Source organism: Brassica napus, chromosome C2 (assembly GCF_020379485.1).
Source record: "Brassica napus cultivar Da-Ae chromosome C2, Da-Ae, whole genome shotgun sequence".
In the NCBI taxonomy this organism is placed as follows: domain Eukaryota; kingdom Viridiplantae; phylum Streptophyta; class Magnoliopsida; order Brassicales; family Brassicaceae; genus Brassica; species Brassica napus.
In genome coordinates, this window is record NC_063445.1 from 54041524 (window position 1) to 54066245 (window position 24722).

Sequence of the window (24722 nt, forward strand, 5' to 3'; positions counted from 1 at the left end):
GTATGTAAGCATCTCGAGGTCTGACATCTCAAATCTTCTTGACATATCATCTTTGAATTGCTTGATAACATTGAGCGAAGTCCCTATTACAAACAAGTCGTCGATGTATATAGCTATGATCAGAAGCTCCCCCTTCTGTTTCTTTTGATATACCGCAGGTTCCTTGGTGCACTTCGTGAACTCCATCTCCTTGAGAACACGATCGAGTTTGATGTTCCAAGCTCTTAGAGCAACTGGTGCAAATACTTCGTCGAAGTCTATGCCTTGTTGTTGCACGTAGCCTTTTGCGACTAGCCTTGCTTTGTATTTGATCACCGTTCCATCTGCATTCCTCTTGATCTTATAGATACACTTCAAACCTATCGGTTTCACACCTGCCGACTTCTTGACGAGCTTCCAGGTCTTATTTTTGATGATATATTCGATCTCTGCCTTCATTGCATCGATCCAAGCTTGTATTACTGCAGCTTCGATGTAACTTTCTGGTTCACCATCGATGGTGAGCAAGAGTCTGCCACTTTCAACTTCAGCGAGTAGGATGTAATCATCGAACCGCTTTGGTTTTCTGATGTTACGACCATATCTTGATGTTACATGCTGGTCTTGGTTTGCATCGTTGTTCTCTGCTACTTCGTGGTGTTGGTGATCTTGATGCTCATCACCATCTCCTTCTTCTGTAACATCAATATGAGGAAGCTTGAATGATCCTGGTTCTTCGTCCACGTTTGTTGATAGTGTATACGATGCGGTGAGATGTCTAGTTACACCGTTTTCTTCACAAAAATGAACGAACTCAGAGGATGTGAACTCTCCTCCTCTATCGGTGCGAAAAGTCTTGAGTTGTAGCTTCGTTTGATTCTCCACGTACTCCTTGAACTTTTTGAACCGATCAAACGCTTCACTCTTCTCTCTTAGCAGCATCGTCCACATATATCTTGAGTAATCATCAATTAAGGCAAATACATATCTATTGTTTGCTGGTGTTGATGGTGATATCGGACCGCACAAGTGACCATGTACCAACTCCAATGCGTGTGATGCTCGATACTTTGCTTTAGGCGGGAAAGACTTCCGAGTTTGCTTCCCAACTAAGCAGGCGCTGCACACATCTTTCTCGTGTATCACCTGAGGCATCCCTACTACCATCTCCTTGTCTACCATATTCTTCATGACTCCAAAGTTCACATGTCCTAGCCGTGCATGCCACGTCCATGTAACATCAGTTTCTTGTATTTGAAGACACTTCGGATATTCAACCTCCATTGGCGTCTTGTACAATCGGTTTGGTTGCCTTGCGACTTGTACTAATAGCTCTCCACAGGGATCTTTCAGCATCAGTAAGTCTTCTTTCATATTAACCTCACAACCCATCTCGGTTGCTTGTCCAAGACTTATGATATTGTGTTTAAGACTTGGGATGTAGTAGATATCTTTGAGTGCTCTTCTCTCCCCTGTTTTTCCGATGAACGTGATCGAACCTTTCCCAACAATCTCAACGTTTGATCCATCACCGAATTTGACTTTGCCTTTGATGCTCTCATCTAGGTTTGAGAAGAACTCTCTCTTGCCTGTCATATGGTTACTTGCACCATTGTCAAGGTACCATATACTCGTATTTCCATCGCATTCATCAAACCTCTTAGGAAACACTCTCTCTTCGTTGAGGAATACTACTTCATTCATATATAATGCATATGCTTCTTGTGTTTCCGTTAGGTTAGCTTCTTCTCTTGGTCGTGTAGGACAATGTGACACGAAGTGCCCCATCTTGTCGCATCGCCAACATCTAACCTTAGAGTAGTCCTTCTTGGTCTTGTCCGAAGCTTCACCTCCTTTGTTATGACCATCAGAACCATTAGACCTTCCTCGTCCTCTTCCTCTTCCACCATAACCTCTACCTCTGCCTCTTCATCGGATAATATAGAGTTGGACACAGGATTTCACAATTCCAACAATTGGTATCAGAGCGGTTTGACGAGAAATCTGCAAGAAGACCAAAATACCCTTCGAGTAGGAATGAGACCCATCGAGTTAGGATTGAGAGGTGTGTGTGGCAGAGATCAAGTCAAAAGATCCTGGAAGTCAAGTTGTGGGACACGAGATGAATGTGATCCTTAGTTTGAGGGGGAGAATGTGATATAAACAAACTAAGTCTCACATTGGAGAATTAGACAAAGAGAGTCTAATATATAAAGAGATGTCCAACTCTAATAAGACGAGGCCTTTTGGGAAGGAGACCAAAAATAAATCCATGCGAGCCAGCCTCTCAGGCCCAAAGTGGACAATATCGTACTAATCGGATAATATAGAGTTGGACATGGGCTCACGCAATTCCAATAGCCTCAACACCTCTAGTTTACTCAAGTTGTCTATATCATTTGGAAGTCTAGAAAGCTTGTAACAGTTCGTGACGCTAAGTTTCTTCAACGAAACAACTTGAGATATCCAATACGGCACCTCATCGAGGTCGTAGCAATAGTCTATCTCAATCTCCTGTAAGCTAGGAAGAGCTTTAGAGATATCAACATCAACACAGTCATAGAAAACCTCACCGAAACTACACATAACAAAAGATATCTTCTCGAGACTGCCAAGTCGCAATTGGGGAAGGTCCAGCAAAGTGACTGAAGCTTTCTCAAACCTGATCCGTTTCAGGTTTGGCAATGAGCTGAGACAGGAGAAGTTTGTTATCTTTGCAAGGGAAACACCGTGGTTTGCGATGGTCAAAACCTTTAGCTTCTTCATTCCAGCAATGAAGCTTGGTAATGCATAGTCTGATGAAGAAAGATTTAGAATTAAAACCTCAACGTTGGGGCAATCCATTTGAATCCAACTCGATGAGAACAAATTATCTGTAACCAAAATAGAAAGACCAAAAGCATAGTTGTAAGAAAGTCATATCTCTAGAAACAGTAGAGAAAAATGTTAATTCTAGAAATGACTTAAATCTTTGTGCTCCCGTAAGTGGTCAAATTCGTCTGACCGGGAGAAAGATGTTTTTCCAACGGGAAAAGGAAAAAATCGTATTTTGAGGTTATATATATATAAGGGATTGTAAATATTATTCCCTCTGTTTTTGAAATTTTTATTTGTTTCGCATAAATAGTAGTTTTGTGTTTTCAGTGTAACTATATAATTTTTTATCCATTTTAGTTAAGACAATTATATGTATATAATTTTTAATATAAGTAATGTATAAAATAGGATTATTATTTATATTATAACTTTATTTTTAAAATGTATGGAAACTCGAAAATTACAATCTTAGTAAAACGGAAGGACTAATTCACATAACCAATATACAAATTTTAAACGAGTATTTGACTCAATCATATTTTTCTTTCATAAAAAATATTGGTTTTTCTTCAAAGTTAATTGGTGTTTGTTCACAACAGAAAGTCCAAATTATATTGCTAAGAACAAAAAAAAATAGGACCGTGAAGGATTTACCTGTGGCGATAGACAAGAGACGAGCATTAATAGGCTGCCTTAGATTCGAATACAACTCTGGAAATTTGTTCTTTATGATCTCCAACTTGAGTCTTTTTGTTTCCAGGATTGATTCCAATCGGCTTTGATGGATAGCCAGCTCCCTCAAGACATCATGTTGAGTGACTAAGAGCCCATTGTAGAATCCGTCTTCCTGCTCACTTCTCCTGGTAAGTAGTACATAAACAAGTTCATCAAAGTGGACTAAGATAGGGAGCAAAGAAACAATGTTGACAGATAAATAAACATACCCGAGAGGAATAAGTTTAAGCAAGTTCTGGGAAGCAAGGTCATTGAGGTACTTCATGTACACAATACTACTACTACTAGTACCGTATAGTTCCACCCATAAGTCAATTATTACCGAAGCGCGTATCTTTTGGTCCTCAAGAAACGAGCCCATGTCCATGAAACACTCTTTAAGATGAGGTTCCAGGGCATTGAAGCTAGGCTGCGGACGTTCTAGAATTGTTTTCCCTTCAGACCAGCTTTCGACTTGGTCTTTCCATAAATGTAGACCTCGTCCTTTAAGGGAAACACCGACTACTTCAATCACAAGCGGGAGTAGTCCATTGCAACGTTTCAACGTCTACAAAAAAGATGGATTAGTGTTTCCACAGACATGAGCTAGAATCAGAAACTAATACCTTTTGAAGAAGATCTTCAAACTCATATGGATTTGTGTGATGAGGCAGTGGCGATGCAAGCTGAATGAGAAGGTTCTTGGCATCTTGATGTTCCAAAGGTTTCAGATGATAAGTGGGACCAAAACTGGGAAACTCAAACTGAGAAGTGACCAAAATCTTATAATCTTGTAGGTTAATCTGAAACGTCTTAAGCAAGGATTCTGCTCCAGCAAACACATCATCAAATACCAACAATATACCTGTTGGAATTGCGTGAGCCCATGTCCAACTCTATATTATCCGGTTAGTACGATATTGTCCACTTTGGGTCTGAGAGGCTGGCCCGCATGAATTTATTTTTGGTCTCCTTCCCAAAAGGCTTCGTCTTCTATTAGAGTTGGACAGCTCTTTATATATTAGGCTCTCTTTGTCTAATTCTCCAATGTGGGACTTAGTTTGTTATATCACATTCTCCCATTCAAACTAAGTATCACATTCATCTCGTGTCCCACAACTGACTTACAGGATCTTTTGACTTGATCTCTACCACACACACCTCCCAATCCTAACTCGATGGGTCCCGTTCCTACTCGAAGAGTATTTTGGTCTTCTTGCAGATTTCTCGTCAACCGCTCTGATACCAATTGTTGGAATTGCGTGAGCCCATGTCCAACTCTATATTATCCGATTAGTACGATATTGTCCACTTTGGGCCTGAGAGGCTGACCCGCATGAATTTATTTTTGGTCTCCTTCCCAAAAGGCCTCGTCTTATTAGAGTTGGACATCTCTTTATATATTAGACTCTCCTTGTCTAATTCTCCAATGTGGGACTTAGTTTGTTTATATCACATTCTCCCCCTCAAACTAAGGATCACATTCATCTCGTGTCCCAAAACTTGACTTCCAGGATCTTTTGACTTGATCTCTGCCACACACACCTCACAATCCTAACTCGATGGGTCCCGTTCCTACTCGAAGGGTATTTTGGTCTTCTTGCAGATTTCTCTGATACCAATTGTTGGGATTTATTAAGCCCATGTCCAACTCTATATTATCTGATTAGTACAATATTGTCCACTTTGGGCCTGAGAGACTGGCCCGCATGAATTTATTTTTGGTCTCCTTCCCAAAAGGCCTCGTCTTCTATTAGAGTTGAACAGCTCTTTATATATTAGACTCTCTTTGTCTAATTCTCCAATGTGGGACTTAGTTTGTTATATCACAATATCACCATTTCCTTTAAGTTCCTCTAGCAGTTTTCTTAAGCAATTAGCTGCTTGAGAATCGTTGGTGAATGTAAGGTCTTTGAAACCGTTGTGCAGGAGTAGATGCTGTACCATGACCCTCAAGTTAGGGGTTCTTGAAGTAACCCAATAGAAGATATGTTTGAACATTCCTGCCAACGGAAACACTTTGAACAGTGTGTAAAAGAAAAACACTTAACAAGTTAAACCTAGGCCTTGGCTTTCGGTTTTTTTGTTCGATTCCGGTTAGTTTTTTCTCAATTCCGGTTCGGAATTTGGTTCGATTCCAGTTAGTTTTTTTTTTCAATTTTATTCGTTTATTTATGAAATTTGGTTTGATTTCAACTCGGTTATTTTAGCTTTCGACTCGGTTCAAATAACAGTGTTAGGAACTGACTAGTATCCGATAAATTTCGGTTTCAGTTTTTCGAATAAGAAAATCAGTTTTTTTTTCAGTTTTCAAGAATCAAAGATCATGTAATTCAGATAAATTAATACATTCCGGATAAAACTATTTGGATAATTAATTCGACTTTTTGGATAGTTAGATTTTAATATTTTGAATAAAAATATTTGGATAATTCAATATTTGGGTAGTTTGGTTTATAAATAATATTTTTAAAATATTTGGTAATCTTAAAGTTAAATATAATTAATATTTTAGGTAGATAAACTATATTTTAGATATTCCTATACTTATTTGATTTTCGGGTTAGTTCGGTTCCAAAGATATAAGAACTATTCAGTTATTTGTGAACATCAGTTTAGTTTTTCGGTTCGGTTTATATGCCTAGGCACTTATACCTTTGATTTCTTGGTCGTGGCAAAGCTGAGCAACGAGCGTGGTCTTGCCGCAACCGGGAGGAGCGCACACCACAAGACAACCCACGGAATCATCACGGAGCTTCTTCTTAAGCTCCATCAAGGGGTAATCAAATCCAAGGAGATCCTTGTCAGGCAGGGGAACAGAACATAGATCCGTATAAACAGGAACACTGAAGCAGTCAATTCTCTTACATAAACCACCATCGTCCAGGGTCCTGAACTGAAGAAAGTGTAGCTCAGTCCGAGAGAACTTGAGCATATCATTAACGATTCGCTGAATCTCTCTTGTGAGGATAGGTTTCTGGAACCAAGAGACGCCTTCTATACAGGTGTTAACCACTTCACGAGCTCGAAAGAGAGTATCAACAAGTTCCTTGAGATCCCCATAAGCAAAGTCTAGTTTCCCTTGGAAAGATTCTATCTCTTCCGACAGAGGAATTAATCTCTCCAAAGTTGATGCGAGATCTTCGGACAAAGGTTTGAAGTCTGTGGAAATCTTAGCTGCGAAAATCAAAGTTTCCAGAAGGTTAGAGTTAGAGAGGAAACCTCTCCCTAACCAAACGCTCATTCCTGCTCTTTTTCTTTCTTTTCACTCAACAAAAAACAAACAAAAAAGGAACTCTGTCAAAATCAAAAGCTTCGCTTAATTGCTAAGGAATCCCCCTTGCCGCGCTCAGAGCATGCGCAACGGTGAGACTCATTGGAGTCCTTGGCGACAAGGACATTTCAGATTAATCCCGGATATTTTGGATTAAAAAAAAAAAAAAAAAAAAAATGATCGTTCACGGACCGCCACGTAGTCGTGGAGACCCGCAAATAGTGCAAGGATTCACTAAGAAAGAGTCCTTAGAGCATGCGCAACGGTGAGACTCATTGGAGTCCTTAGCGACAAGGGCATTTCAGATTAATCCTGTATATTTTGAATTTTTAAAAAAAAAAAAAAAAAAAGATGACTATTCACGGACGGCCACGTAGTCGTGGGGACCCGCAAATAGTGCAAGGATTCACTAAGAAAGAGTCCTTATTTAGGAATTTTAAGGTTGAATCCTTAGCTTTTGGTGGGGTCCACTGATTATTTAATTATTTTTTTCTAAAGACTTCCACTTAAGGATTCCCGTTGCGTATGCTCTTATTTAGGAATTTTAAGGGTTGAATCCTTAGCTTTTGGTAGGGTCCACTGATTATTTAATTATTTTTTTTCTAAGGACTCCCACTTAAGGATTCCCGTTGCGTATGCTCTCTTAATTTTGGGCTACCGGCCCACTAACAAGCTTTATACAACACGGAAAAACTTATTTTGTGTATCTGGATTCTAATTTATATGGTTTTTTTTTTTTTAACTTCAAAAAGGCCATTATTCTAATTTATATGGTTAACTTTTTTTTTTTTTTTTTTTTAACCAGGTGTTGACCTTGCGGCCCACCACCTAGGCCCGGCGCCAGCCTTTGTCTGTACCTTCTTACGGGCCCTGGACACGCCTCCCCCTCCCCGCGAGTCGAACCGGTCACCTCCCCTCCCCAAAGAGGATACCACTAGACTACGAGGTCCTGGGTTTTATATGGTTAACTTCGGGTGTATTAAGTAACAACTTCATCTTCTATCCACAATTCAACATTTTTAAGAGCACACTACATACGAAAACCCTCATAAATTTCAAAGACAGTTAAGAAAACGTCAGGTATATATACAAGTTTGCTATTTGTCTTTTTTTTCCTTAGAATTATCTAAATGTATATATTATACATCAAAAGCTATAAGTGTTTCAAAAAAAAAAACATCCAAAGCTATAAATATTTCACTGAGGAGATGTTACTTACTGATATGTACTACACGACTTCCTTACAATGCTCATAAATGTATACTAGATTTTGGGTTTGTTTTTGAAATTAAATAGATACTTATATAAAATATTTTATAAATTTAAACACAATTTATCCGAAACCGCGAATCAAATCGAAAAAAAAAAAAAAAACCAAAATTGAACTAAATTCCAGAAATAACCGACCAGATCAAATATATTTGGAACCGATAGTAGCAATGTTTTATTTAAGATATAAGTAACATTTTCTATCCAGTTTGGATCCGCGGTGGAACGGATAAATTTGGTGGCCGTATATAATATGGACTGGTCTATATTATTCATGTAGGATTCTAAATTTGGTGGCTGTTTTAACATTTTAGTTTAAATGCCTATACATTATTTTGTTTGTATAATACTATAAATACATATTTTCATTCAAAGTGTGTGAGTTGTTCTTTTGGTATAATCTAATATAAAAGAGATTTTAAAAATGATATGAGTATTTAGTTAGTGTTGATATTATAAAGTAGAGAACTTGCGTTTTCTTTAGTGAAATTTAAGTAAAGATATGGATTGTCAGCTATAATGAAATTGTATTTTTCTTATCCTATATTTATATCTTAGTCACCTTATAATGATACCCAAGTTTTTGATTATGAGGTGTTGTTACGGTTGGTAACCAATAATAAATTGAATATGTGGGGAAAATATCAATTGAAATGCATAATTTAGGCTCAAGGCTTTACGTCGATAACAAACTTTTTAAATTTAAAATTTCAGTACCAATTGAAATTGTTGTTATTTGTTTAGTGTCCAAAAATATATAATGATGCAAATATTTAGGAATAGATCAACAAATGACGGTCGGCATATATAGATAGTGTATCTAATTTGCGTTACCCATTTTATATTTAATAAATTTTTAATTGTTAGACAAAATCATAACGACACAAAAAAATAAAATTCCTAAGTAGAATAAGGGTAAATCTAAAAAAGATATTGTTTTAATTGTATTGATTAGATGAAACAAATATAGTTATATCATTTAATTTGTTAAGTATTGACTAAATTATTTTTAGATAAATATAAGGTAACATATTATTAGTAGAAATTTAAGGTGAAACCAAAATATTATTAGTTAATGAAAGGTTGAACAATCTTGGATAAGTATATTTTTTGAGGACTTCTTCTCTTTTAATATTATTGATACCAGAAACTAAATATATATTGTTTAACTGATTAGTTATTATCAATATTGTTTGCAAATATAATTTTGTAATTAATTTATTTTGTTATTATTATTTTAGGATATAGAATAACAAAATAATTAAAATAAAATTTTGTAGAATATTATTATTTGCAGATCTAACTTGTGAGATGTTGAGTTGTCCACTCTGTACGACACATCTTCTGAAACGATACATTCCTCGTCTTTTTCTTCCTCCATTGCGTTTTTCAACTTTTTGTTTCAAGTTCTGCTAACTGAAGAATGTAGCTATTACTTCCTTATTATGGAAAACTTTATTATTTTTTTACTTTCCAAATATATCAAACAAGCCATGGAAAACATAGTGAAGCACAAGATATTCTATGATTTTAGGAGAAGAAACAACAATAAATAGGAATAACTTGAAAAATACTCTATTCCAAATTTTTAATTTTAAATATATATATTATTTTTTAGTTTTTAAAACTACACTTTTATATGTGAAAAGACATATTTATCCTGTTTTTTTAAAAAAAACTATAATAAAAACAAATTAAATTTGAAATTATTTATGTTATGAGATAAACGCGTGTTAATAACTGAAAACAATAAATAGATTAATTTGTTGAAATATTTGAAGGTCTAGCTTAACAACAAAAATCAGCTTTTACAAAAACTATGTAAACAAAAATTATATTCCTTATACATTCGATTTTTCTAGCATTCCATGATTTTACGTTGCTTTATGACCATTTTGTGTAGTTTTTTAATACATGTTTACGTTTCATTTGCATATATATTCCGTTGTGGATATCATCTAGTAAAGTATATTTTTGTTTGACATTTTAAAATTATAATTTGGTGTGAAAATCAGATTTTGGATCTTACACAAAAATATAATTTGGAATTAAACTGAAGCGAAAATGGTTTGGAAAGGATCTTATAAGATAATGATGATGGAAAGCAACCAAGGAGTGATGTCAGCCATGAAATATAGATATTACATCCTAAAGGTGTTCATGGAAATTTAGTATAACTTCATTTCAACTTGTCACTGTTTGTCATGTCTATTAATCTTCTTATTGCAAATGAAAATTTAGCATAATGAGTTTAATAAAATATTGTGTAGGTATAAGATTTAATAAGATATTATGTACAGATTAATAACATTATATCCAAAATAAATAATTTTATTGTTATTGAGTTTGCTAGCTTAAAATTTAAGAAAATTATGATAACCAAAATATATTACAATAATTTTAAATATTCAGATTGGAAAATTTAGTCAGTTTATATATATAAGAGTGTAGTTTTCAAAAAAATTAAATAATAATGTAGTTTTCAAACTAAAATCTTACGTATATGTATTTTTCAAAATTTCTCCAATAAATATGAAACCACCTGATTCTGTTAGTACAGACTAGGATTCTGACTGGTGTAACTAGGCCTAGGCGTTCGGGTACCCGTTGGCGTTCGGATCGGGTTTTTCGGATTTCAGTTTTCTTTTATAACACCTCCTAGATCTCATTCTAGTAAATTTGCAAGTAAAGGTCGGGTTCGGATATAACACATCGGGTTCGGGTCGGTTTTGTATCACATCATAGAACCCATAAAGTAATCATATATCATTCGGATTCGGGTTATATCAGATCAGTTCGGATATACCCAAAATAAAATCTAAAATTTAAAAGTAAAACATAAGAAATATATACTTATTTATATATAATTAAGTATTTAAGGTAGTTATTTAATTTTAAATACTTATTGTTAGATAAAATATCAAAATAAATATGAAATTGAATATTTGAAGTATACATTCATGTTTCATACAATTATATTGTATATTATTTTGGATATTCGGATCGGTTTCTTCGGATATTTTATCGGATTTTTTGGTTTTTTCGGTTTTTCGGGTTACCCGTTTAGGTTCGGTTAATAACACTTTCGGATATGTTTTATACCACCTTACAAAACCCATTCGAATATTTTTTACATTTCGGACCGGGTATGGATAGGGTTTTTCGGTTCGGGTTCGGTTCGGATTTCGGGTTACGAATATTATGCCCAGGCCTAGGTGTAACTGCAGAGGTTGCACTGATGGTTGTGGTTTTAAGCAGTTTTAAGAGATTTTTTAAAATAAATATAGAAACAATTAATATCACTTACCAAATAATCTAAGTTATATTACAAATAATGATTTATGGTAACTAATTTTTGAAATTATATAAAGAATAATAATGTTTGATCAATTATTATTTTTTATTTATAAACTACATTAACACAACTTCTTAGAATTTAAATTATTTTAATTAGATCTAAATAAAAACTAAGTCTGCTAATTATTATCACTTCCCAAATAACCTAAATGATATTGCAAATAATAGTTGTAACTAATTTCAAAATTATAGAAAGTGTAATAATATTTGATCAATTCTTTTTATATTTATATCTATCTATCTATATATATAAAAATATGTTTGCTTCACTCCTGGGGTATCCACGTAAGACGCCACGTCATTAAGTCGGTTTCTGACAGCGCGACACGTGTCCCCTTCACCAAAACTCTGTGTTTCATTTATTTACGTTTTAAATTTGTTTGGACTTTTAATTCAATACGGTTTCTGTGTTAAGCCCATCATGAGAAAGAGTAAGTCAACGGGTCGTTTCAAGTGGGCTAATTTTCTTAATAGATTTCGTCTTCATCTTCTACAGTCGATATTTAGGGTACATGAGTTCTTCAACTTCTGATTTCTTACACCGGCCATGAAGTTTGGAGAGAGTTATGGGAGATGAATATTCACATCCAATCTCTGGTGCGAGCTGCCGTTCGCCTCGATTCATCTGGCTTTCTTCTCGCCGGCGAAAGGAAATCGGAACCGTTACAGGCTGCATTCCAATCGCGGCGGCCGCCTTGATGCTGGTAGTAGTCCTCTGTCGTGGGGCGGCGGAAGAGCCACCACCACCACCGGTAGAAGATTCACTGCAACAAATCCAAATCTGAAACCAGAGCACCTCAAGAGAAGGGAGTTTCAAGAGAGCAGCGCTTGCTGTCCAAAGATCAGAGACAACAGCTTTCACCAAAACCAGTCACACGGTAGGAATCGAGTATAAGGGTGTGCAGCTGTGCGAACTCTCCAACGATGTTAAGCTTAGGGAAATGCAAAGACCTCACATTCAAAACTTCGCAGCTCAAGCCTTGAGAGAAGACATCCATGAAAAAAAACAATCAAAGCTTAAGAAATAATGCAAAAAGAAAAGGAAAAGACAAAAGTCTATTGCTTACCGCCATAAGGTTTTCCCAAAACAATCGTGTACATCAACAAGATGAAGTTTTTGATTGACAGAACGTATCAAGGACAATATGTACTGATCTTCCAGAGAACAAGAGGATCTCACAGAGAGATCTATTCCTTCTACCTCAGATGCATTGATCTCATTGCATAACTCAAGCAGCGGGTGAAAGTCATCGTACATCACTCTGTCAACTAAAAGGTTCATGGTGCATCTTTGATTCCTTGACTTTTTATCCTCTGCCTGAAAAGTTCATTTGATTGGATTCAATTGTAAGGTTAACACAGAGTAACAGTGAAACAAAAGCAATACATATATCATATGTAAAAGGATAAGGTAAGCAAACCTCAAAGAAGGCAGATAAAATGGAAGTGTTGGGTACGGTTCCATGCTTCTTACACAATTCGATATACCTAAAACCAAAGATTAACACATTGTAGCTTATTAAGAATCCTACTTAACTTCAATCAAGAGATCTATGATCCAAGACTAAACCAAATTACCAGAATTCAAAAAATTAATCTGATCCAGAAAGCACCCTGAAGCAGATACGTTCATCCCCAAGTAAAAGAAGAAGACTTAAAAAAAACGTTCCTTTTTTAATTCCTTAGAGCAAAAAACTATATAACAGAATCAAAACTGATCCTTAATCAGCGAACAAGGCAGATATTCAGACAAAGAACACCAAATTAAAACACTGAATCAAAGCGGTCTAAATTCATTGCAAAAAGAGTATATAATTTCGTTCATCCAAATCAAAATCAGAGAAAAAGGAAGAGCTCATCGACTTCCATGTCAGGTTTCAGACAATATCACATCTCAACTTTTTTCTGTCTTAATTCAAAAGATTAGACACAAGCAAAAAAAGGTGAGAAACAAAAAAAAAAATCAAAACATACTTCTCCTCAAGGGTGGCGATTTCAGTGAGCATAGCCATTCAATCAAATCTTACGCTTGAACTCCGAAAAACTTTTTTTCTTCGATGTTATCTATCACAAACACTTTTCTACACGGAACCAAGTATACCAACTGATTGAGATGCACAAGCGAAGAGAAAATAGAGACGATGATTAGAGAGAGAGGGACCCAAGGGTGCTGCTTCTGTTCTTCTCTTCTCTTCTCTTCCCTTCTTCCCTAAAAAAAAATCAATAGTGCTATTGAAATGTTGCGTTTAGGTTTCTGTAGCGAGCGGTGAAAAACACCCGACTTGAATCATCCGGGTCGAGCCCATCCGACTTAAATGGGTGGGGAGGCTGACATATTAAAAGACGCATGAAGTAGATAGAAGGAAATTTTAATTTTCATTAGCCTTACCCTTCAAGAAAGAAATCATTCTCGCTCTCTTTCAGCATCAAAACATGTTAACAAGCGAAGAATTTCAAGTAAATTTTTAACTAATGCATATATTATATTATGTTTTTTTCTGTCCCATAATAAATTTATAGTAAATTTATTATTAAAATAATGTATTACTCGGTATAGCAAATGAAAACAATATAAGAGGTAATAAAATAAGTAAAACAACCACTAATTATACACTAAAACTGAATAATAAAATTTTATTAAAAATACAAGTACATTCAATATATACAAAATGTTAAATAATCGATGTCTTGAGTACTAAACCCAACCACAACAATAAAAACTCGAATATACTTACTCTATATAGAAAATTTGAGCAAACATTTAACAAATGTATACCATTTCAAACATGAAAATCATATCATTTATACAACCTTATAACCTCTAACAATAATAATAAATAATAAATAATTTTAGTTAGATATATGCAAAGATGATATAAAATGTGTTCTCATTATAAAACATAACAAAAAATAAAATAAAATAATAACCCTTTCCTGCTTGCGCCACGTAGGACAGAAATAATTTTAGTATATCATTTCAATCATGAAAATGATATCATGCTAATACAACCTTATAATCTCTAATAATAATAATAATAAAGTTAGACATATGCAAAGATGATATAAAATGTATTCTCATTATATAACATAACAAAAAAAAATATAACTAAAAATAATATAATGTCAAAAAACATATTTGACAACAAATAGTACAAAAAACAAAAACAAGTGACAAAAATAAGCAAACATCAAACGTTAAGTAAATAGATATAATGTCCTTCATCACTTAAAATTTTCTACTAGACAATAAACACTATTATACACATTTCTTGTAAATGTAAACCTAAAACACAACTCACCAAATCATACAAAAAAAAAAAAATTCGAATTTACAAGTAAAGTAAACCCTGCCCGTAGGACGGACCGATCCTAGTACTACATAAAACAATGAATAGAACACAATTTATAGAAATTGATATAATGATTTCATATTCCTATAAAAATATAGTAGTATCTATAATAATTATTAATCTCTTATAATGTCCATATATGCTTTATAAATAGTTAGGTTTTGAAGATTAGACATATTATATTTAACGGAACATATGAGAACTTTGATTTTAAAAATGTTTTGTATTTAAGTCAAATAATATACTGAATAAGGTAATGTTATGATTGAAAATAATTCTAAGATGAATTTTTGGTTCATTGATTGTATGTTTTGTATTATTATTTAGAGAGAGAAATAAATATTTGGCAAAAAATATGTAAAATATTAGCAAAAATTTAATAAAAAGGAATAAAATGATGACGAGAAAAAACAAGAAGAACCAGAAAAGATGCATAATATGTGTTGGAGAAGTTGATGTGATAATTACATATATAATTCCACAAACATTTGTTATTACTAAATATTCATCAGTTATTTTTACATCAAATTTATGAAAATTTTACGACTGACTTTCAAACTATCTGAAGTTAAAAATTATGTTTTAATGTTTCTAATTAATAATCAAAATTATGACATTGTATACATAATATATATTTTCATAAAATATTTATATCTGCGAATTTGCGGGCAACCACCTAGTAGATATTACATCCTAAAGGTGTTCATGGAAATTTAGTATTACTTCATTTCAACTTGTCACTGTTTGTCATGTCTATTAATCTTCTTAATGCAAATGCAAATTTAGTATAATGAGTTTAATAAAATATTGTGTAGGTATAAGATTTAATAAGATATTATGTAGAGATTAATAATATTATATAAAAAATAAATAATTTTATTGTTATTGAGTTTGTTAGTTTAAAATTTAAGAAAATTATGATAACCAAAATATATTACAATAATTTTGAATATTCAGACTGGGACATTTAGTTAGTTTACATATATAAGAGTGTATCTTTCAAAAAAAAAAATGTAGTTTACAAATTAAAATATCATGTATATGTATTTTTCAAATTTTCTCCAATAAATATGAGACCACCTGATTCTGTTGGTACCGACTAGGAGCTTGACTGGTGTAGCCGCAGCGGTTGCGGCTGCGGGAGTTTGTGAATGCGGGTGGTTGTAATTTTAAGCGGTTTTAAGAAATTTGTATGATTCGTTCTGTGATTAGAATTGGTGCATTGGCGGGATACTTATGACTGGTTAACCACCAAATACAACGGCGGTTAAATAATTAATTAACTATATTTACATTTTATATAATTATAAAAATACTAAACATCATAATACTATAATATATGTAAAAATTATATTTATTAAATTATATTTTATTTTATTTTAAATTATAGAAAATATTTTTATTTTAAAATTTTACAATATAAATTAAAATAAAATAGACATATTTTAGCATTTCTATTATTACAATTTAAAATTTTTATTTTTGTATTTATATATATATTTTAAAGAATTTATTTTTATCTTCACGCAACCGTTCGCAATCGTCCCCAACCACAAACGCTAGCTAGAACCAGCTTTTGAATTTAAGAGGGTTAGAGTGGTTTGACGCGGTTTAGAGCGGTTTGAGTGATTGTTGCAAAACGCCAACAACCGCTATCTACCGCAAAAGTTGCGTTTGCGGGTGGTAGCGGGAAATCAGGGCCTGACTGGTTCAAATGCAATGTTGCGGCTGCGGGAGTTTGCGGATGCGGATGATTGTGGTTTATAGCGGTTTTAAGAGATTTGTACGACTGGTTCTGCGGTTAGAAATTGGTGCGTTTGCGGGATACTTATGACTGGTTAACTACCAAATGTAGCAGCGGTTAAATAATAAATTAATAATATTTACATTTATATAATTATAAAAATATCAAAAATCATAATATTATAATAAATATAAAAATTATATTTAGAAAGTTATAGTCTTAAATTTTTAAAACTTATAGAATGTTTTTTTATTTTAAAATTTTATAATATTAATTAAAATATAATAGATATATTTTAGTATTTTATAATTCCAATTTAATTTTTTTATTGAATATTTTTATTTTTGTATTTATATTGTTTTAAGAATAAAAGAAAAAAAATCATCCTTCCGCAACCGCAAACGATACCTGGAACCAGCTTTTGAATTTATGAGGTTTAGAACGGTTTGAAACGGTTTAGAACGGTTTGAAACGGTTTAGAACGGTTTGAGTGATTGTTGCAAAACGCCAACAATCGCTACCAACTGCAAAAGCTATGTCTGTGGGTAGTAGCGGAGAAACCAATCATGCCCTCAGTCATGCCCTAGATTTGGTAAAAACCTTGGTCAAAGGGCAAGAACAATGAGTCAACAAAATATTATTCGGAAAGTGCTAAATCGTCTGGGTAATGCAAGGAGATCCATTTATAGACACGACACCTTGTTCTATCATGGAACCACTCAAATTCAGTACTACTAGTTTCTTGAGAACTACTGAGTTCTCTATAATGTACTTCACATGACACTCGACATAAAGATGCTTGAGCCTTGATTTTATGATACATTTTTAATCTAATTCCATCAAAAGAACATAAATATAGACCAATTTTAATAAGTCCATCAACATATATAATTATATTTCTCTTTGCCATTGTCTGGTCGTGAAGTAGTGACTATGACAAACAACAAATTAAATCTTTCATATTATCAAGCGGAGTCATGAAAGCACATATTCTGATGTTTCAGATGCTGTGAATTTACATTGTCATATTTGTACTTATTTCCCCAAGATTGGAAAAATAATCAAAGTGAAACATCGGCAATTTATAGGTGTTTAGATTGGTCAGAAGTTCTTTAAACTAATTTGAGACCGATACTAGTTTTGAGTGAATTTGCTATATTAATTTTGGTTTGGAATTCGTTTTCAATAACATTGTACAGTAAAACTCTATAAATTAATGATTTTATATGATTTCATGTAAATGAAGCTGATTTAAAATATGAGACAGATCAATAAGATAATAAAATAATGATTTTTAGAAAATCTCATGTAAATATATGATACCATTAAATTTTAATTAATAATTCCTACTAGGATTAGACCCGCGCCTTGCGCGGGGTGAGATTTTTTAAAATTTTTTAAAAAAATAGGTTATAAGATGAATAAAACTGATATGTGGTGGGGTTTTTATTAAGAGATAAATGATTTTTATTTTTTCGTTATATAAGTATTTATAGATATTGGAGGATTAAATTGTATTTACGATCAATGATCTTTCTATAAATATTTTTGTTTATTACCGAGTATGTGATATATTTTTAGTAAGACAAATAAAATACCATACCATTTTTTTGGTAACTAATCTTATTAAAAGATTTATATTTGATTATTTTAAAGACTTTAACACAACTTAATAGAACTTGGAATTAAAAAAAATATTTCTCACAACATTTATGTAAATTATATTGTCGTAACATATATAACATAATAGATTAGTTGAATAATTATAATGGGCCATAATAATAAACAAATAAATTGAAAGGCCCGATTATATTTGTTCCTTAATTATGATTGTCCAATATTTGAGGGCAAAAGCAAGTCATTGTCGTAACACAAATTGCAGATTTATTGTTTCCCAATTTTTTTTAATTTTTCCCATATTTGCCGTTCCCGAATCGACTGTTTCGTTTATCACCGTCTCAGAACAATTCAAACCGATCTTCTGATTTCTCTCTGTGCAATACATATTCACGTTCCAAACCTAATCAATAATACCAATCGAAGGTTACTGGTCTTCCACAGAGTAAACAATCGATTCAGAAAATGAGAAGCTATAAGACCATCATTATCGGGGTCTCTTGACAAGAATATTTAGTTTATTTGGAATTAAAGAAAAAGAAAAAAAGGTAATTACCATAAGCGACGTATCTTATTTAGGCGACACAAGATACGTCTCTTCTGTGCCACGCGTCGTTTATGGCCAAAGGTGACGAAGAAATCTCCGGTGCTCCCTCCCGCGTCTACCGTCTTGTTTCGCCTCTTCGTCGTCTTCCTCTTCGGTTTCCAGATCTAGAAGCGGCGCTAGGACCTGTGAGGCCTCTGGAGGTGTGAAGAGAGCTTAATCGGCTTGATCTGGCCGTTGGAGAAGAGCTCCTCCGCGGAGGTCATTGGCACGCCGCCAATAGGACCGCTGCTGGAAGACAACCGAGAGGAGAAATCAAACTCAAACTCGCCAGAAGGAGACGAATCGGGCTTCGGATTCTCCGACGGAGCAGTGGAGGACAAGAAGAAATGCATCGGACTCGACGGTGCGCTGAAGAAATACCCAGGCGGTGGATTACGTCCGGGACTAGACGGAGCGCTGGCGAAGGAAGTAGCCGAAGGTGATGCCTTTTTGAGTAGTTTTTGATGGGATGATGGGTTCTTGTTGACAGGGTTTTGTTTTTGGGGCAGGTAGTTACTGGGATTGCTCTGCCTTCTGGTTCTGATAAGCTTTACACTGCTAGTAAAGATGAGACACTACGGATTTGGGATTGTGCTTCTGGACAGGTTTCGATTTACTTGCCTCTTAGAATTCATTCCATAGTGTGGTTATTCTTCAATGGATACTTGTCATTGTTTGGTTAGAACTTAGGACCAACGGGTGGTCGAAACGGTTCGTTTGATGTTTCGGTGGATATGATATGCAGAACGGCTAGTTACTTGTTTAACTAATCCTTCAATTCTCTAGGAGTTTGGATTAGTTAGGGTTAACAATCAAGCTTGAGTATTAGTTTATTGATTACATGTTTCATGGTGATTTGATGCAGAAGTGTCGAAGACTGATGGGAGGGTTGGGAACACTACTAATGTGATTATCGGAGGTACTGTTGCTGATGATTCTGCTAAAGATTGGCTCGTACTTGACCAGAAGGTATCTCTTATAGAAAAAACTTGTGTACTTGAGTTTGGTCATAGCTTATTGGAGTTGTTATTTTTATCTTTGCTCTTCAAAGAGTTAATTTAGTTTTTGTTTTGTAATGGAATGCAATGTCAGGTTCTACAAAACGATATCGATATCAATATGCTTAACCCACCAACAGAGCTTGAGAAGAGGAAGCACAAGCTCAAGCGTCTTGTTCAATCTCCCAACTCATTCTTCATGGTAATGAATTTGAAAACCGTTTCTCCTATTTTTGAACCTTTGAGAAACAACTTTGTTTAGAGTTGTAGCTTTTGCTTAATCCATTTTCTCATCGTGATTGAAAATCATGTCTTGTGTCTCTGATTCATTATTCATGGTAATGAATTTGAAAACCGTCTTTGATCCGTCATAGCTTTTGTTTAGAGTTGTAGCCGGTCTCTTTTTTGTTCTATTGAAATGTTTAATAAATTTTTTTAAGAACCCATAGTTAAGAGACTACCATTGGAGCATAAAAATGTTGGTGTCTTTTAAGTAGGTCTCTTAAGTAAATTTTAATAATTAAAAATCATTAAGAGACTCAAAGTGGGTTTTTGGGTTAATGATGCTCTAAGGTTAGTCAATTTGATAATATTTTGAGATCTGTAAAATCAATTCTCAATTGCAGGGAGTTTCATTTGTTTCGTTATTTATTTTTCAATCGGGTCTCGAATATAGGTTGAAATCTGACATAGCTTTCACAGAAAACCTAATTCCATCGTTTACCTATTTGATTTCAACAAAGCTAAATTCTATTTAGGAGTATCTATTTGAATTCAAATGCTTGATAAAAATGTTAAAATTTAATGATTGTTTGCTTGATTGAAATAAAAAATTTTATGATTAGTATTAAAAATTCTTTGCTTGATATGAGTATACTTAAACAATCAAGCAAAGCCAAACTTTGTGAATTATCCTTAAATGTATTTGAGTTGACGATATATTTTAGTTTATATTGAATAAGAGTTTCACATTGCAGAGAAAGATTGAAGAGGTGGGAACCAAGGGTGTTGTTTCAGACAATAGGACGTCTACTAATAAGGTTAGCATCAACTTTATTGACACAATAGTGAGATAATTAATTATACGACCCAGTAAAGAACGCACTTGTGAAAAATTAACTATCATTTAGCATTGTAAAAATAGATACGAAAATAAAGGACTAAAGTAAAGTACTTTAAAGGCGTCCAAAGAATCCCGTACCTTAACATCGCAAAGAACCATTTCAATAGTTTCACCTCCAGCATCTGAGTATTGTTTCCACAACCGGATGACTTTGACCTTGATCTTCCACATTGTTTTGAAAGGCTTAACATCAGCGACTGGATTGATAGACATGGTTTGTAAGCAACGGGTTTTTTTTTTGCTCTTTTGCTTGTTTGCAAGTTGATGTGGAATTCGATGAGTGGGAGCATCATTTATATATATGTCGTGTCTAGGTTTAGGAGCCATAATAATTACCATCACAGTGTCAAAGGAAACTACATATTTTATTTTCCTTATCTCTTATATCACATTAACGTCCATGAAACCTTGGTGTCGAAGCAAACGTGATGGCCACTCCATCTTTAAAGGGTACGTAAAGTTAAATATTATTTTTTCCTTTATCTGGTTTTATAGCATTAATGATTGCAAATTTCGTTCCTAAACTAAGTCTCAAAAATATAGGATAAACGTGATGGCCAATCGATCATTAAAAGATACTTCTTTGTTTTTTGGCAATACCATTACTGATTGAAAACTTGCTGCCAAAGTAAAAGTAATATTATATTTAAATATTGTTTACTAAGTTTAATGTATAACACGACATATACTTACAAAATTAATATAACAAACCATATGTTATCAACGGTGTTTCATAAGAATCAACGGTGTTTCTAAGATGTAAACAACTTTGGCATACCGGTTAAATTGAGTTATCATAAGAATCAACGGTGTTTCTATTGTCGTTATGTATGACCTTAATTATCATAAAATACTTGGCAATCCATCAACAGTTTAAAACAAATTAATATGATAGTTTGATTCTCCCGTCTGTCCTACGGGAGGGTGAGGAAATTAAAATAGTAAAATATGTTGATACATAAAATACTTTAAGTAGCGACAGTGAAAAACACCAACTCAACCGAATAACTGATTTAGAATACTGAATAGTAAAATAAATAAACAAAAGAAAACTTGAACAAATTTTCTTTAAATAAATTGGATCAACAGAGAACACTCGTCTTCGTTATCATATTTTGGTTTCCACGTTTTAGACATAGTATGCCAAACAAAACGACTTATAGAAGAGCACGCTACATTTCCAGCAAGTTCTGATTGATTCTTCATCCATTCCAAAAACTTTTGTTTCTGTTGATGTTCAAGTACATTCACATACTCGTCTTCTCTCATGTTTTCTTCCTTTGAAAACATAAGTTTGCGCCATATCCCTTTAGCAATCTGCAAATTAAAAAGGTTTTTAAGTAAGCATCTTACATATGAATTTCTATAATTATATAAACGGTAAGTTGAATGCAAATCCCCTATAATTATATACAATATATTGTATGACCTTCTCATGGTTTGGCCATGCGAATTTAGATGACATCCTAGAATAGATTTAAAGAAAATATTTGTCAACTTTTATTCTTCGTACCAAACTATAACAGTATATATAGGAAAAGCTACAACGAAGTCTTCCAAAACGCGACATCTACTCTGCCAACTAACTAAACAGAAGCGATTATTCGGTTAATGCCTTGCACGAAAAGCATATACGTAATAAATTCAACCTTTACATATTCGGTCAGCCCATTCCGAATTTAATACAACCAACCATTATGTTAATAATAAAATTTGGAATTAAATACATAATCAAAAGTTTACTTATGTAGATATAGCGAATCGTTGTGTAAGGAGTATATGAGTAATGACGATAGGGGATATGTAACAATTGTATTTGACGGTGTAACAATTATATAACATTTTGCTAGGATGTTTAATTTTAGACTAAGCTCAACATATTGAGCTCTATTAAACTGCCACGTAAGACAATTAAGAGCACAAAAAACTGACACGTAGGAAGGGGCTATTTTTAATTATTACAAACTTGAGGTTCTAACTTTTTAAATGATTCACAATTAATATATAGGGGATATCTACAGTTTATAAGAATGCAAATAATACATGGTATTGTCTGCTTTATCTTCATAATGAAATTTACTTCTATGTTTTCTAAGTTTCATAATATTTTGATAGTATTTAATAAAATTATATCTAAAATACATTTAAATTGTATGCTACATATCTCATATACATAAAATAAATATAATAAAATGATATGAAAGTTGAATTTATAAATTTCAATGAATATATAAACATTGGAATCAACTATTTTTGTTTGACAAATTTTTTTAATTCTAAACTATAGAAATATAGAAAAGGAAACTTCTTATAAATTAATAACTCTATAAATTAAGAAAATATTATAATCCCAACATTATTAATTGTAGATTTTTTAGGTGTGTAGAAGTATAAAATATTATATAAGTAGATTTGTGTTAATCAAATTAATTTAATATATAGCAAGAAATAATAATAGCTTTACTAAATGTGGAATAATTATAATACTGCATTGCTTATCAAGACCAAAATCGGAACCAATTTAATTTTCGTTGATCAATATATAAATAGTCAAATCTAACAATATGTTTCAAATAATAAAAGTTATAAAGCTATAAATAGGGATTGTTAATAGTGATCAGAGACATCAAAAAAAGACAAGCATATATAGATACACACAAGACTAAAAAACAAAAGATGGAGAAAAAATATACGTGCATGTTGATGATTATGATCATTGCATTGACGATGATACCATTACCAGCAATGAGTGAAACATATGAAGCTTGTTATGATAATTGCGTTTCCTCGTGCCAAATGTTTTCTCTCGACGTTAAGATCAAATGCATTCACGATTGTGTTGGTTCTAAATGTCATAAAACACATGTACTCCCCCGGTATGTATAATTCATGTATCATTGTATATATGTAATGATGTGTATCTATATAGCATGTTGACATGTTTTTTTTGGTGGCAATGGATGTGCAGGATGACGACTAAAGAGATATTTTAAGAAATTCATACATAGAGAGAGTTATTAAACACACAAGATGTTTTTAGTTTACTATGTTTTTAATTATATGATTTTGAATAATAAAATTTCATCGTCATCTTCAGAATTCAACCGTTCTCAAAACATTTTTTGGTCAACTTCTCAAAACATTTTATGTACACCTTTTAATTGTTTTCTCGTATCATAGATCTTAATTGTTTGGACTGAGTCTAGATTTAGATATGGGCTTGTCCCACCCGTATTTAAAGTTTCAACCCATCCGAACATTAGTTAACTCCTTACACCCAGTTTAAAGAATATAAAGACTAAAAATGTGGAAAATTATTTTATTTTTATGTGATTGTGAGAATTTTCTTATAAACGTACAATACCCATGGTTTCTACTAAGGAAAAGATTAACTGATATTCGATACATATAATTTGTAAATGATGAACGATAAGATTATAATTATAAGTATTCATTTTTTTTTTCTCTAGCAAAGACATAATTACTGGAAAAAAAATTAAGATACGCCTTTGGACATAAAACTATAAATATGATTCTGTAATTCAGATTTTTACATTTTTACAAGAATTCACGATCCTTTTTTTTTTGAAAAAACATTCCAGATAGAAAATTTTTAAACAATAAAAATAATGTTCGTCATTTCTCAGTAACTATAATAAATAAACATAATTAAATTGATACATCAACAAGAAAAAGCTTACTTATATATAACTGAATTCTAATTTATATGGTTAACTTCGGGAAACAACATCATCTTTTTATCCTAATTCAACATATATATTAGAGAACACACTACATATCATGTCAAAGAAAATGAAGAACACACTACATATACGGCAACTCTCAGAAATATCAAAGGCAGCCAAGAAAAATTCTAGATTTGTTTACAAGTTT

The 24722-nt window shown here is 33.0% G+C and overlaps 1 protein-coding gene and 1 long non-coding RNA gene across 2 annotated transcripts; one reads left to right on the plus strand and one right to left on the minus strand.

Moving 5' to 3' along the window:
• Positions 1-2286: 2286 nt before the first annotated feature.
• Positions 2287-6807, minus strand: LOC111203411 (probable disease resistance protein At5g66900). Its single transcript, XM_022697235.2, has 6 exons — positions 6166-6807; positions 5349-5513; positions 4137-4375; positions 3741-4078; positions 3451-3656; positions 2287-2852 (listed from the first exon to the last, which is right to left on the minus strand). The coding sequence occupies exons 1-6, from the start codon at positions 6752-6754 to the stop codon at positions 2293-2295; spliced, it is 2097 nt and encodes a 698-aa protein (XP_022552956.1). The 5' UTR covers positions 6755-6807; the 3' UTR covers positions 2287-2292.
• Positions 6808-16941: 10134 nt separating this feature from the next.
• On the plus strand, positions 16942-23944 carry LOC125581867. The gene is made up of 2 exons (XR_007319633.1): positions 16942-23704; positions 23797-23944. It is a non-coding gene; the product is annotated as an uncharacterized LOC125581867 (long non-coding RNA).
• The last annotated feature ends 778 nt before the right edge of the window (positions 23945-24722 follow it).

What these genes read in the sequence shown, in the direction of transcription:
- LOC111203411 (XM_022697235.2), bottom strand. Translation starts at nt 6,754, where the DNA reads ATGAGCGTTTGGTTAGGGAGAGGTTTCCTCTCTAACTCTAACCTTCTG. An exon ending in TTGAAGATCTTCTTCAAAAG is followed by an intron (nt 4,079 to 4,136) that starts GTATTAGTTTCT and finishes TCTTTTTTGTAG; the next exon opens with ACGTTGAAACGTTGCAATGG. An exon ending in CTTAAACTTATTCCTCTCGG is followed by an intron (nt 3,657 to 3,740) that starts GTATGTTTATTT and finishes ACTACTTACCAG; the next exon opens with GAGAAGTGAGCAGGAAGACG.